Raw genomic sequence first — 12790 nt, forward strand, 5'->3', positions numbered from 1 at the left:
TCTAGATGGAAAGAGTTAGTATGTTTGCAGATATGTAGTACAAAAGTAGCAACTGGAGTGTGAAATTAAACGAACCAAAAATCAGTAATTTGTAACAAAACTATAATAAAATCAAATGAATGCAAGTCTGATTAAAAGAGAAAAGCTGTAGATCTAAATGTTTAGCAACATGCAGAGTAATTCTACCTTTCTTGTAAACTCGTGTAGTGCTACTAAAAATAAACATGTTGCCATAAATATCTCCTTTTTGCTGATCTATAATCATTGCCAAAACAGAACAGAAACACAAAAAACACAGTTTTTGTTTTGTTGTTTACACTGCAGCTGCAATTATTCTGAAGAACCTTTTACCCTGGCTGCCCGCTTTTGCAGGAGGCATTATGACCTGAGAACGTAACTGAAATATATCAATACAGTTCAGCAGCAAGCCATTTCTTTAATACAGGTGACTAGAGACATCAAAGGTCGCAAGTAAAAAGGAAACTAGAGACGGCCTTCTGTATGGGCGAGAGTATGGGCTCCTATGAATTATAAAACGATAAAATGTTTTCAAACTATAGCGCCCCGTTCGCAAAGCTTTTTCAATACGTTTCAGGGACTTAACAGAGATGGCATAATGTATGCATCTCTCAATCTAGTGCAGTTCCTAAAGCCAGAAATGCCTGACAATAATGCATGCAGCCTACAGCTGTTCAGTATATGTGAACTCTGCGAAAAAATGCGAACGGAGCACACACAAAGAAGTATCCCTCTAATATGGAAAATTCCAATAGTCATACACATTCAAGTGTGTGATAAGTTGTCCCTAAAGTGGTATCAATACCGAGTGTGCTATTTGAAAAGTGAAGAGCTTAAAACAAAAAACTTTTAATACATAAATCATAAATTTTAGATATAACACAAATATGTTTACATGAGAAATTGTTAATAAAGAATTAACATTCATCAAAACATTACACAGATATAGAATCTATTAATAAGTGGTTTGATCCCCTACTATAGTCATTTCAAAGTCCAAAGCAAAAGTGGTTGTAGGGGTGGAAAATATCCACTTTGAAGATAAGGAAGCGAAAAGGAATTGTCTTCATCCAGGTAGATAGAATGATTGTCCAGTGTCATCCAAACTACAGCTGTTCAGTATATGTGAACTGTTTATGCACAATTTATTCACCAGTAGTTTTCAAGCAAATAGAAAGTGCCAGTCACCTCCATCGCCGCACTGTTGCATCCGCTCCTCTGCTGCAAGCACAGGCTCCCAGCCTGCCCTGCGGCCTATCCTGACGCTGCTCCTGATGCTGCTCAGAGCAGCGTCAGGATTGATTGGTAGTGTCCAGCCAGGGCGCTCCCAAGCAGACTGGGAGCCTGTGCATGCTCTCTCCAGCCCGTCAACAATGTTGCCAGGCTGGAAAGAGCCTACTGCGCATGTGTGTTTGGCTGGGCAGAGACAGCCAGCCAGCCAAACATACATGTGCTGTGAACTCCCTCTCAGTGCTCGCACAGCCTGTGGCCCCGCCCCTTTTACCTACAACCGGTAATAAACGTTATTGGTAATAATCGTTTTTGGTAAAAGGTTTGCACCTGCAACTGCTGGCAGGGGCAATGCTCCTCCGCCCTAATGGAGGAGCTGCCCCTGGAAAGTGGTGAATGTTTTACAGGTGTTACCTTTGAAAAGGTAGAGTGTTATAACACATCAAGCATATGTAATTTTCACAAGGCAGTGCACTTTAAAAGTTTTGAGAAGCACTTGCGACACTTATGGAACCATCTAACACAAACATACACGTTCTTACCTTAAGTTAAATGAAAGGGCATGACTTTAACCAATAAATCCAAATTCAGATTCATATGGGGGGTGTACAAGTTGATGCTTCATTCCGAAGTAATGTTTTGTGAGCAATAAAGCGATAAATATAAAGAGATGGAGATGTTTGCTGTTGCCCTGTGCTTGTGCTGTTTATGCAGTGTGGCAAATGATGTAACTTTAGGTTAACAGGAATAGTCAAAAGCCTGCCTTGTGTAGTAATTCTATTGCACTGGTCACTAGTAGTGCACATGTGCAAATGGAAAGGTCTGCAAATTAGCTGCATCTTACACGTTGCATAATTGAAAACTGTTTTAGAGACATACGTGAACCAACTCTGTAGATGTTGATCGCATTTCTCACTCAGCGTCTTTATGGACAAGTGCCCATCCTTAGTGACAATTTACATTGCCACAACGATTTCCTGTTTTGTTTTCATAAAAATACTGCAGACATGTTGCATGATTCGTGGATAACCATGCACATATTTCTTTTGTACCGCTTTTTACCCATAGAATTGCCCTAGAGCCGGGATTTACCATTTGTAGTATAGTTGGCTAAATGTTTCCAATAGATAATGAAAATAAGCAATGTTGGCTACTGGGCGCTTTTTATCTGCCACCTGGTTAAACGTGGGTGTAGTGCCGCTGTGTTTGTTTCAGTGCTGTTGAAGTTCAGACTTAACTTTTTCTCTCCTGCAGATTAATGTCCCAGGAGAAGAGAACGGCATCATAGGAAGAAGTGTGAACAAACAGGTGTTTGAGGGGTTTACAACAGGGCTTCTCCGCCTGAGTTCATTAGTGTTCGGCGGTCTGCTCTTCAGTCTCCCCGACGAAAGAAACAAGTGTGCCACCCCCAAAATCCTAACACAGGAGACCAAAAATAAGCCCACCGAAGCGGAAGCCTTTAACAGCAGGGTTCAGGACGTCATCAGGTAAGCCATTCTCCCGGATTACACGTTTATCAGCTGCTGTCGTTTGGTCAATACAGTTAAATTGAAACTACATTTATGATTCACTGCTTGCGGTCAGAGTTGCAAGGGTGTCTTCTGTTTTCTCTCTAGTTTTCTTTAAGATTGTGTGAACTTTATTTGTATTTGAACTCCCTTGAAAGTTGTAGTTGTAGGTTTTTGTAATGCGATCTCAGTAGCAGTTGGTGTGTGGGGTGCGCACAGTCTGCCCTCGAGCACGCACACAGGAAGGGAAGGTGCTTTTCCAGGCTTCAAGCTTCAGAAAGCAAATCAAGCGATACTTGCAAATTGACAGATTGTTTTCATTTCTGTGGCCGGTGGACCGATGGAGGAAACTACGCATGCTCGGAAGTCCGGTATACAGGAGTGCAGTAGGGTTTCATTGAGCCATCCTCTGAATTGTACGTTTGAGGCCGAGTGCTTATCCGTATTACTGCTGACACAGTTGCAGTCCATAGGCTATATGCTGTGCGGGACGTACAGCACGCCAGATATAAACAGTATCCTGTGTGGAAGTTAGCATCATTCGTTCGTTCGTTCGTTAAACTTTATTTAGGCAAATATTGCCATAAAAGTCAAGACAAGAGATAAATACAACATACATATATACATTTCACAATTAAGTATAAGATACAATACATACAATTGGCAAGAGATATATGGGTGTCTCCATGATTAAGCAGTACCGCATATAAAAATATAAATAACAGTTTATAAATTAATTAAAAGCCAGAACTGAAAAATTAATTAACTTGGATCGAAGAAACAGTGCATCATATACCTTTACAAGGAAGGGAAAGAGCGGGCCACCTAACAAAATATTATAGCTTGTGACCGAGTCGTTTTCTGATAAGGTACACATTAAATAAAAATCTACTCGTGCCAAACACCACTAATTGTGAAGTATTAGACTGAAATATGCGCTCTGCTTCTTTGTAGGATCTAACCCCCACATATTTACAAACGGGTTTGATCCAACGATCCCTTGATTTCTTGTATACTGGGCAAAAGAAGAGTAGATGAACAACATCTTCTTTAGCCCCTAAAGTACAGAGAGTGCACAATTCACAACCCTTTACCCCTCCCCAATTGCATGTGTAAGCATTAATCTGTAAGACCCCATACCTAAACTGTAGATATAGTGTTTTTGCCAGTGGGGGACCGATCTCATCCAAAAATTGTTCGAATTTAGGTGTATCTTTTATGTTCAAAAAATTCAGAGTCAGAATACCAATCGATGAACTATGCAATAGCTCTCCGTTGACATACGACCAAAAGGTGTCCTTTACATATTTCCTGGTACATGTTGTCATGTTCTGAGGAGCTTCCCATAGGTGTGATAAACCTAATCTCTCATACCACTTAGATACATATTTTAACCACGGGGTATTCATATGACCATCTATCTGAGTTAATTCAGTCAATCCACTCTTGTAATCACTCAACTCCGGGGTTACCCATAACCTGACCCAATACAGCAGTGGTCTTAATAATGCTTGATAGTCTGCTCTTTTAAGGTTAATATCAAGGAAAACAGGGACTAGAGGAGTTCTTGTCGGTATTTTAAGTAGCCTTCGTACAAAGTGGTTTTCCGTTTTTCCAAAATTATTGTTACAATAGTAGCCCCAGAGTTCAGCACCATAAAGGGCGGCCAATTGGGCCTTCGCTTTATATACTTCAAGTGCCGGTGAGATTGCTTTAGAATAACTAGCTCCGTGTACTTTTAAAATAGGCATTGAGTTTTGTTTAAGGGATAAGATGCTTTTATCCATCTGTCCTTTCCAGGACAGGTTACTATCCAGCATTAACCCCAAATAATTAAAACTCCCTACCTGTTCCAGTTTTTGATTTTCCAGGGACAGATTAATCCTGAGGGATTTCTTGGGGTTTATGAACATATACTTAGTTTTGGTAGGATTTATTTCTAGCCCCTTCCCCACACAATACTTCTGGAAAGAATCCACCAAATTTTGCAAACCTCTCGGAGTTTGGGAAATAAGGATGGTATCATCGGCAAATAATAATGCCGTAACCGGCTCACCACCTAGCTTCGGGGAGTCATGTACACAATTCCTTAATTAGCTTGGAATATCATTAACATATAATGAGAAGAGTGTAGGTGCTAACACGCAACCTTGGCGCACACCACGGTCTACAGGTATGGCCCTTGAGGTTTCACCTTCTTTTCCCCATCTAATTTTTGCATAGTTCCCTGTGTGAAGCTTGATAAGTTCTTTAAGTAGTTCCCCAGGGACCGCCATGTTCCTTAATGTAATCCACAACAAATTGCGCGGAACAAGATCAAAGGCGGCCCTTAGATCCACAAATGCCACATAGAGACTACCCTTCCTTATGTTTATATACTTCCAGCAGATGCACATAAACCTAAACACCTGGTCAACCGTACTGATTTTTATTCTAAAACCAGCCTGATATTTGGTTAATATTTTAGTCTCTTCAATCCAATCTAAAAGCCTATTTAAAATGTGTCTGGCATATATCTTTTGAAAAATGTCTATTAAACTTATTGGGCGGTAATTACTTGGATCATAGCGATCACCTTTTTTAAAAATTGTTATGATTTCTGCCCCTTTCCATGAATCGGGGATCGGTGTGCCTGCCACAATGGAATTACTCAGGTAATTTATATAATGCCCCCACACATCCACATCATATTTTAGTAGATCGCCGGGAATTTTATCAGGGCCTGGGGATTTGCCCATTTTCACAGCTAATAAAGCCTTATTAGTTTCTTCAAAAGTAAAAGTTAATGGAGCAATACTCATTTCTAAGTTTGTCTCGTAGTCCCCGAAGGGCAAACTCTCCTTTTTGTTAGCATAGAGCTTAGTGAAGTGATCACACCAAGTTTTTTCATCTAGGAAAATATCCTTTGTTGATCTACCCTGCTTATTTCCCTTAGCGATTAAATTCCAGAACATGCTCTGATCCCGTAACTTAGCTGCATTCAAGAGATCCTCCCAAAAACTTTCATCCCATGCTTTTTTAGCTTGGGCCATAGTGTTTTTGTAGGCTAGTCTACCGCTTTTTATATCCAAACAGTTCCCGGATTTTACTGCCTTGATCAGTCTTGATTTTGCTATTCTGCAATCTTTATTATACCATGGGTTCGCTGTCTCAAGATGGTTCCTTATCCTATTACCATCTTTTTTTATAAATTTTACTCAATAGTGGAGTTAGTGCATCTACCAGCTTAAGATGTAAATCAAGAACACCTTGTGTTCCCACTAATGCTGACTGTAAGTCTCCTACCGTTTCAGTAAATACATTGTAAATATTTATCAGCGTCTTTTCTGTTCCCAAGATATATGGCCATCTTAGAGCACGCCTGTTATTGGTTACCTCTAACTCCGCGACCGTGGTATTTAATAGGGTCTCTTCTTCGGATCTAATAATAAATGATTGAGAGTCTAGCCATAGTTGGAGGGGGAAATGATCACTCTCCGTCCTGTGGTCTATCTTGAAATCGGTTATTTGGTCCCATATATTCCGGGTAGCCATTACAAAATCTATATGAGACCTGGAATTTCCCTTAAAATAGGTTGGAGCTGCTGGTCTGTCTGATCGAAATCGACCATTACAAGCCCTTGGATCATGTACCACAGTCAATTGTAAAATCTGTAAAGCGGCTTTTGTGCTTTTAACTGAACTTGTAGATTCTAAGGGCAAGATATCATTAGCAGCATCTTGTTCATCAAGTAATTTTTCCAACCCCAAGACAGGCTCATATTTGCAGTTAAAATCCCCACCAACTAACACCTTTACATTGTCTCCTAATGAATCTAGAAAGGAATCCAAGAGTTCTACCACCTCTGATTCCTTGTTAGATGGGGACGGTCTATTATATATATTTATTAAATGTATGGTGTCTTTCCCTCTGGTATCAATTTTAAGGCCTAGTAGGTCCGGAGAGGGGATGGATAACTGGGTGACATCTATTTCTAGGGTCACTTTAACCCAGATAACCAGCCCCCCTGAGGCTCTACCTCTAGTTGATGGAATAGCATACGAACAGTATGTTTTATACCCCAACCTATGAGGGGTTTCTACCATCCAAGTTTCCTGTAGGAATATGATATCGTAATTCTCAATATAGGAACACCATACCACATCCTCAAGGTTCCTGGCAAAGCCAGCTATATTCCAAGATATCAGTCTAATGTTTGTTTTCCCTATTACACAGGGTGAATCTAATACTATAGGTAAGTTGTCTTTTTCTGTAACATCCTCTAGTTCAACTAAAGGATTTAGCTCTTTGTCTTGATTATAGTCTTTACTAAAGTCATTAACCTCCATAGTCACTGTGAGGCACTTATCAGGTACGCCCAAACTGATTACCTCACTCAAAGTAGAATAAGGGAATTTAACGCTGTTTACCAATTTAACTGTCCATGAATTTCTGGGGCTCGAAGGTACTATAAGTTTCGGTTCTAAATGTTCTATACTCTGTTTTTGTTCCCGCGTCTGGGTATGTACTAACATTTCTGTGATAAATTCTCCTGCCCGTGGGAGTCAATCGTTTTCATCCAGAGTACTCAGTACCGAAAATCTATTTTCAATTGGAGTATAAAAATTTGTGTTTCTTCTATTAGTCAAGAGTCTGTGTTTTGTAGAAAGTTCTGATGTACTGGCTGATGTACTGGCTAGATGTCTATAAAAATAACCCAGAGGATGCACACCCACGTCAGACTCCTCTACATCCAAAAAAGCTGCTCTAAGAAGAACAGTCGCAACATGTTGAGGGTGCCTAAAATTAACAATTACACAATCCCCCTTACATTTTTTCCTCGCGTTTCTGATCCATGGTACCCGTCTAGTAGACAGTATATGATCGGATAGATGTGGGGGGAAACCACAATTTTTGTTTAACCAAGCAACTGATTTCCGTTTGAGAGAATCATGTGATTCCTCACGGAAATTCATTGCTGTTGGGTCTAAGGGAGGAACATTCGAAAGGACTATGACATATGGTTCACAATCAGGTGGAAGATTAATATGATTTGGTCTGTTCACGGGAGTAGTGTACCTCACGGTATTAGATGCAGCTGCTTTCATATGAGAGGTACTATCCACCATACATGGTGGCTCCCTAGATTCTGGTAAACATGACCTCTGTGCTACAACCAATTGTGCAGAGTTACCGGATTGGACGGGTAGCTCAGACGTTTCATAGTCTGTTCCTTACACATCTTATCTAAAAGACCACCCAACCTAGATACCTCCGTAGATAACAATTCAATTTTTTCCATAAGAGGTTTAGTCATATGGTCTAGTTTTTCCTCAAATAGCTTAGCGATGTGACCCAAGAGATCACAATTCACATCGTCCTTATTAATTATAATCTCGTTATTAGCTACATTACTTCTATGACCATTTTCTATCGTTGGTTTAAGATGTATGTTCCCACCGCTTAATTTGCGTTTTTCTGCATTTTCTAACAGCTCTCTTAGGAGGAGAGTGAGACAATGCAGACTCACTCGGGGGCTCCAATGGGTCTTGAATTGGTGGTTCTAAAACTGAGGGTAAAATGGCTGGGTTTTCCAAAGGGAAAGCTTCAATATTAGGGGGATCCACCACAATAGAACCGCTACCATCGTCTACAGAAGAAACATTTTCTGAGGTGGACTCCTTCCCTAAGGATTTCCTTCTATCAATGTTTATCTTGCTCACCATTTTTACCAAGTAATTATCCATGGTGGAAATATTTTTAGCCATTCTACACCACCCTCACGTATATAACAACCACTACTAGTATTGGTAAAATGCTCGATGGACCGTCTAGTATTTATAGCCCTGCCCTACACAGAGCTTTTATATCGTAACAAAGTATAGGGCACCAACACATATCAGCAATAACACAGAACAACAAGTGTATAGGACCCAGAAGGCACAATAACTCAATTAAATGGAGCCCAAGTATGCAGCTTACTGAAGCGTTATCAGATTAAAATAGAAGTAATTAACAGCTTAGCGAATTGGCCCAACCCGACCCCTTCCGGCCCCCTAACGGCCACACAACGGCCCTTTGCCCGGGCTTAGCCAGGGGCAGGATCAGTTTAATAGCGCCTTCGGGCGCGCAAAATGCGTTGGTTCCGCTTCCGGGATGCAAGGGGTCCTGGGTAATGTAGCCCCGTCCTGTCCCGTCAGACGCTCCCCCCACACAGCGGTCGCAATGTCAGGCGACGTCGGGGGGGAGGCGTGGAGGCCAGCAGAAGGAAGGGACAGCAGCCCCGAGGACCACAGGGGCACACAGATATGCAGCAAGATGCGGGCGTAGGTAAATTCACTGTAGTCTCTGACTTTGGCCCCGTGACGTAAGTGACCAACCAAGACGTTTCCAGTTCCGTTGCTCACAGAAAGGAGAGATGTAAAAGGAGACTTGGGGTTTTAGATAACCAAAAGTGAGGATGGAGACAGTTCCAAATGAGTAAGAACGACAAGCTGATAGGCTGTAGTTTCAACCAGATTGCGCCTTTGGCAGACGTGGTAATCGCTCCTCCTGTGCCTCCTCTCAACAACAGTCACGACAGAGGAAACATCAGTGGTGAAGCCTGCACTTAGGAAGGCCTGAAAGGCTCCACAGGCCTTAAGTCATGGAAGTCACCATACAGAAGTAAAGCCGCTATAACCGCTATAACCACCTTTGAAGGTATTCAGAGTCCCGGCGTCGCACTACCAGAATCCCTCATGGAGTCGTCGGACAACACACTCCGTAGCGTGGCCCACCACTTACTTTGTCCGATCTCTGCCACTGTGTCAGCACACTGCCTCCTCACCCTTCAGTGGTGCGCCCAGGGTCAAGGGGGGGGGGGGATCAGCGGTGTGCCCAGAGTCACAGGAGGAAGGATCAGTGGTGTGCCCAGGATCACAGGGTTCTGACACTGCGCGGGGCTCGAGTCCACAGTCTGCAGCTCCGGCCTCGCCTCTTCCCGTGGACTCACCTTGAGTCCGCACCTCGTGTCCGCTTCCGTCCTTCCCCCGGGGTCTCAGGAGCCGCTTGTGCCCTCGGGTCGGAGCCGGAGCCTGGGGGGTCTGGCAGTAAGGGCACAAGCTGCGGCTCTCTGCGGCGGCGTGTACTGCTCGTCGGTCGGCTGGGTGCTAGCATCATTTCACAAATTCGCCCCCTGCACTATCAAGCAGCGACAGGGCGTGGGTTTAACTTGTAAGGGAAGCAGGGTTAGCCCTGAACTTTATACTGACTTCTAAATGTTGATGTCAGTAGACTTCTCACATGGAGAGGTACCTACTCCGACAGCCCCTACCCTTAAGAAGTGGAGCCCTGCAGTGGTCCATAGATAAATTGTGAATGCTAGTATCTTTTTATGATAGAAGTCGGGAATATGTGTGTGTCTGCCACAGTCTCGGATCTGAGAAAAAGTATATGCGAGGAATCCACTCCCTGTGTCTCTTTTTAGACGTGAAGGGTTATGGTGCCCATCTGTGACATGCTGCATGCTTTCTGGGTGATAGTCCGCCTATAATATTGTCAATTTCTGCATACTGTACCCATTTTTTGCAGCAACCTCGACTAAAAGTAGTTTGTCTTTGGCATATTTTTAGGCATTCCTGGCAACATTCTGGACATCCCTATAATAATATTAGCCCATCAATGTCACATTGCGGCAATTCATGACAACATTCTGGCCATCCTTAATAGGGACTCATCCTTCTTGACGTGTTGGCGTTTCTGAAGACGTTGGGTAACCCATTAATAGTTTTGGCCAATGGTAGACTTAATGTAGACCTTATTGACACCATTTTAGCTATCCCAGACATTACATTGGCCATCAGAGATGCATTGGGGGTCATCTTGGCTTGGCAAAAGTCTGATTTTCTGATCGAGACTTGTAACAGTAGACTCCTCACCTTAGAATATTCCCCAGGCTTCAGACTGAATCCAGACAATCTTGAGAAGTAACTCTGTGTTGCAGTAGGTGGCCTCGATCGGCTCTGCTTTGGCAGTGTCCATGTTGGAATTGACATTGCAGTGCCCATATAAGCGTCACCCCAGTGCACTGACATCAGTTACTTTCTTTTTGCGGCAACAGTGCAAATCTGGAGAACTACCCTGGTCATTTTTATGCCCATCTTTTTAGTCTTTTTGTCAACAATTGTTGAGCTATTGCTTCCAGTGTGCTACAGAAATGCTTTCTTTGAAACCTACAGGATATAAACCTTGCAGGAATGTCACATGCAGATGTCTGTGTCTGATCCCCATTTAGTTAATTTCTGGTGCTTGGTGTCTGGTTATGACTCCAAGGCCTGTGCTGAGTGCAAGTCGATGCACCCCAAACGCGATTCGCCAGTAGACGATAAAGCGCCTTGGAGGCATGACAGAAGAATGTCCCGTGCCATTCTTGTTCACGTTCCCGGAGCAAATTTTGGGGATGCTTTCTGAGCTGTTATTGCATACTGGGCCACAAATCCCCAGAGGATGCTGGAGCCCAGTCCAGCAAGCTGTCCAGTCCCACAACCCTCTGGCAGCTGTGGCCTCTAAGCCCCTTTATTACACCCTCCATCTAACACAGCCATCGTTCTTTCCTAGATCTGTGCCCTCTCAACTCCTTTCTGTGAGAAGAGAAATTCAGAATTCTCCCCCTGGCTTGTGTCTTGTCTGCCTTGGACCCTGCAGACTGGTTGGTAGCATTAGATTTGCAGGATTCTTATTTTTACATCCCCACCCTGCGAGCCCACAGGCTACTTGAGCCTTATGGTGGGCTGCATTTTCGGTTCACTGTGCTCCCCTTTGGCCTCACCAGTACCCCTTGGGTATTTACAAAAGTGAAGTCATCACTCACCTCAAACCTTTTGCACTGGCTGGGGTTCACTATCAACATGTTGAATTCACATCTGAGTCCTTCTCAGATGCTCCCTTTCATCCAAGCCATTCTTGACACAGTGCAGTTTTGCACCTAATCCCTGGAGCCCAGAGTCCAGAACATCTGGGCTACAATCCAGAGTTTTTAACCTCAGTCCTGGATTCCATTAAGACTGACTCCGAGGTTGATGAGTCTGATGGTCTCTTTCATCCTGCTGGGAAAGCTTGCCAGATGGCACAGGCAGGCTCTGCAGTGGGATCTGAAGTCCCATCCATTGCAGCACCAGGTGAACCTCTCCGACCTGGTCCTGATTTCAAAGGAGACTGCAACACATCTACATTGGTGGCTGATGACCCTTGATTTGGATCAGCAGCAGACCGCTCTCTCTTCTCAATCAGAGCTGACAGGGGTGACTGATGCACGACTTCAGACGACTCTGGTGTCAGGCGAAATCTCAACTTCATGTCAATCTTCCGGAGTTGAGAGCGATCCGCTTGCCATTGAAAGCCTTCGTTTCATCCATCAGACAGAGGCTGGTTCAGGTGCTGATGGACAATACCACTGCCAGTGATATTGTAACAAACAGGGTGAGATGGGTTCGTGGATCCTGTGCCAGTAAACTCTGTTCCTCTGGATTTGGCTGGAGCACCCGTACATTTTCCTGGTGGTACTTCACCTGGCAGGCTCCTTGATCACCAGGGCAGACAAACTCAGACTTTGATGCCTTGCCAATCACAAATGGTGACTACACTCAGGTGGCGCGTGGTCTCTTCCAAGAATTGGGAGAACCTTGACTTAATTTGTTCGACACCATCAAGAATGCATGTGTGTCATCACTTCTGCACGTTGGAGTTTGTAAGGCGACTCTCACTCAGATGGATTCCATTTACAGTGAAACTTTGGGGCTCCTCTGCACCTTTCTGCCAATACCACTCCTGCCTTGAGTTCTCACAGAGATTGGGAACAACTGAGCCCCAGTCATCCTAGTGGCTCCTGATTGTCAGAATTTGGGATGCTAGACTCTTCGTGCTCAATCAGGCTGCCCCTTTTGGAGAATCTTCTGTTGCAGCAGTAGGGCTGGGTCCTGCACCTGAACCTGCACACGTTCCACCTTTATACATGGAGATTGAGCAGTGGTAGTTGAAAATTGTCAGTCTTCCTTCAAAGGTCTAACATGTCATC

At 43.5% G+C, this 12790-nt stretch overlaps 1 protein-coding gene across 2 annotated transcripts in view; it reads left to right on the top strand.

Annotated features, from left to right (window-relative positions):
• The window catches only part of SCAPER (S-phase cyclin A associated protein in the ER), a 2262878-nt gene that overhangs the window by 1732119 nt on the left and 517969 nt on the right, over positions 1-12790 (top strand). For both annotated transcript variants that reach the window (XM_069222023.1, XM_069222024.1), the window contains exon 27: positions 2503-2735. In XM_069222023.1, coding sequence (XP_069078124.1) covers positions 2503-2735 — 233 coding nt within the window. The remainder of the gene's footprint in view (positions 1-2502; positions 2736-12790) is intronic.

This window comes from Pleurodeles waltl, chromosome 3_1 (genome assembly GCF_031143425.1).
Source record: "Pleurodeles waltl isolate 20211129_DDA chromosome 3_1, aPleWal1.hap1.20221129, whole genome shotgun sequence".
NCBI lineage: Eukaryota > Metazoa > Chordata > Amphibia > Caudata > Salamandridae > Pleurodeles > Pleurodeles waltl.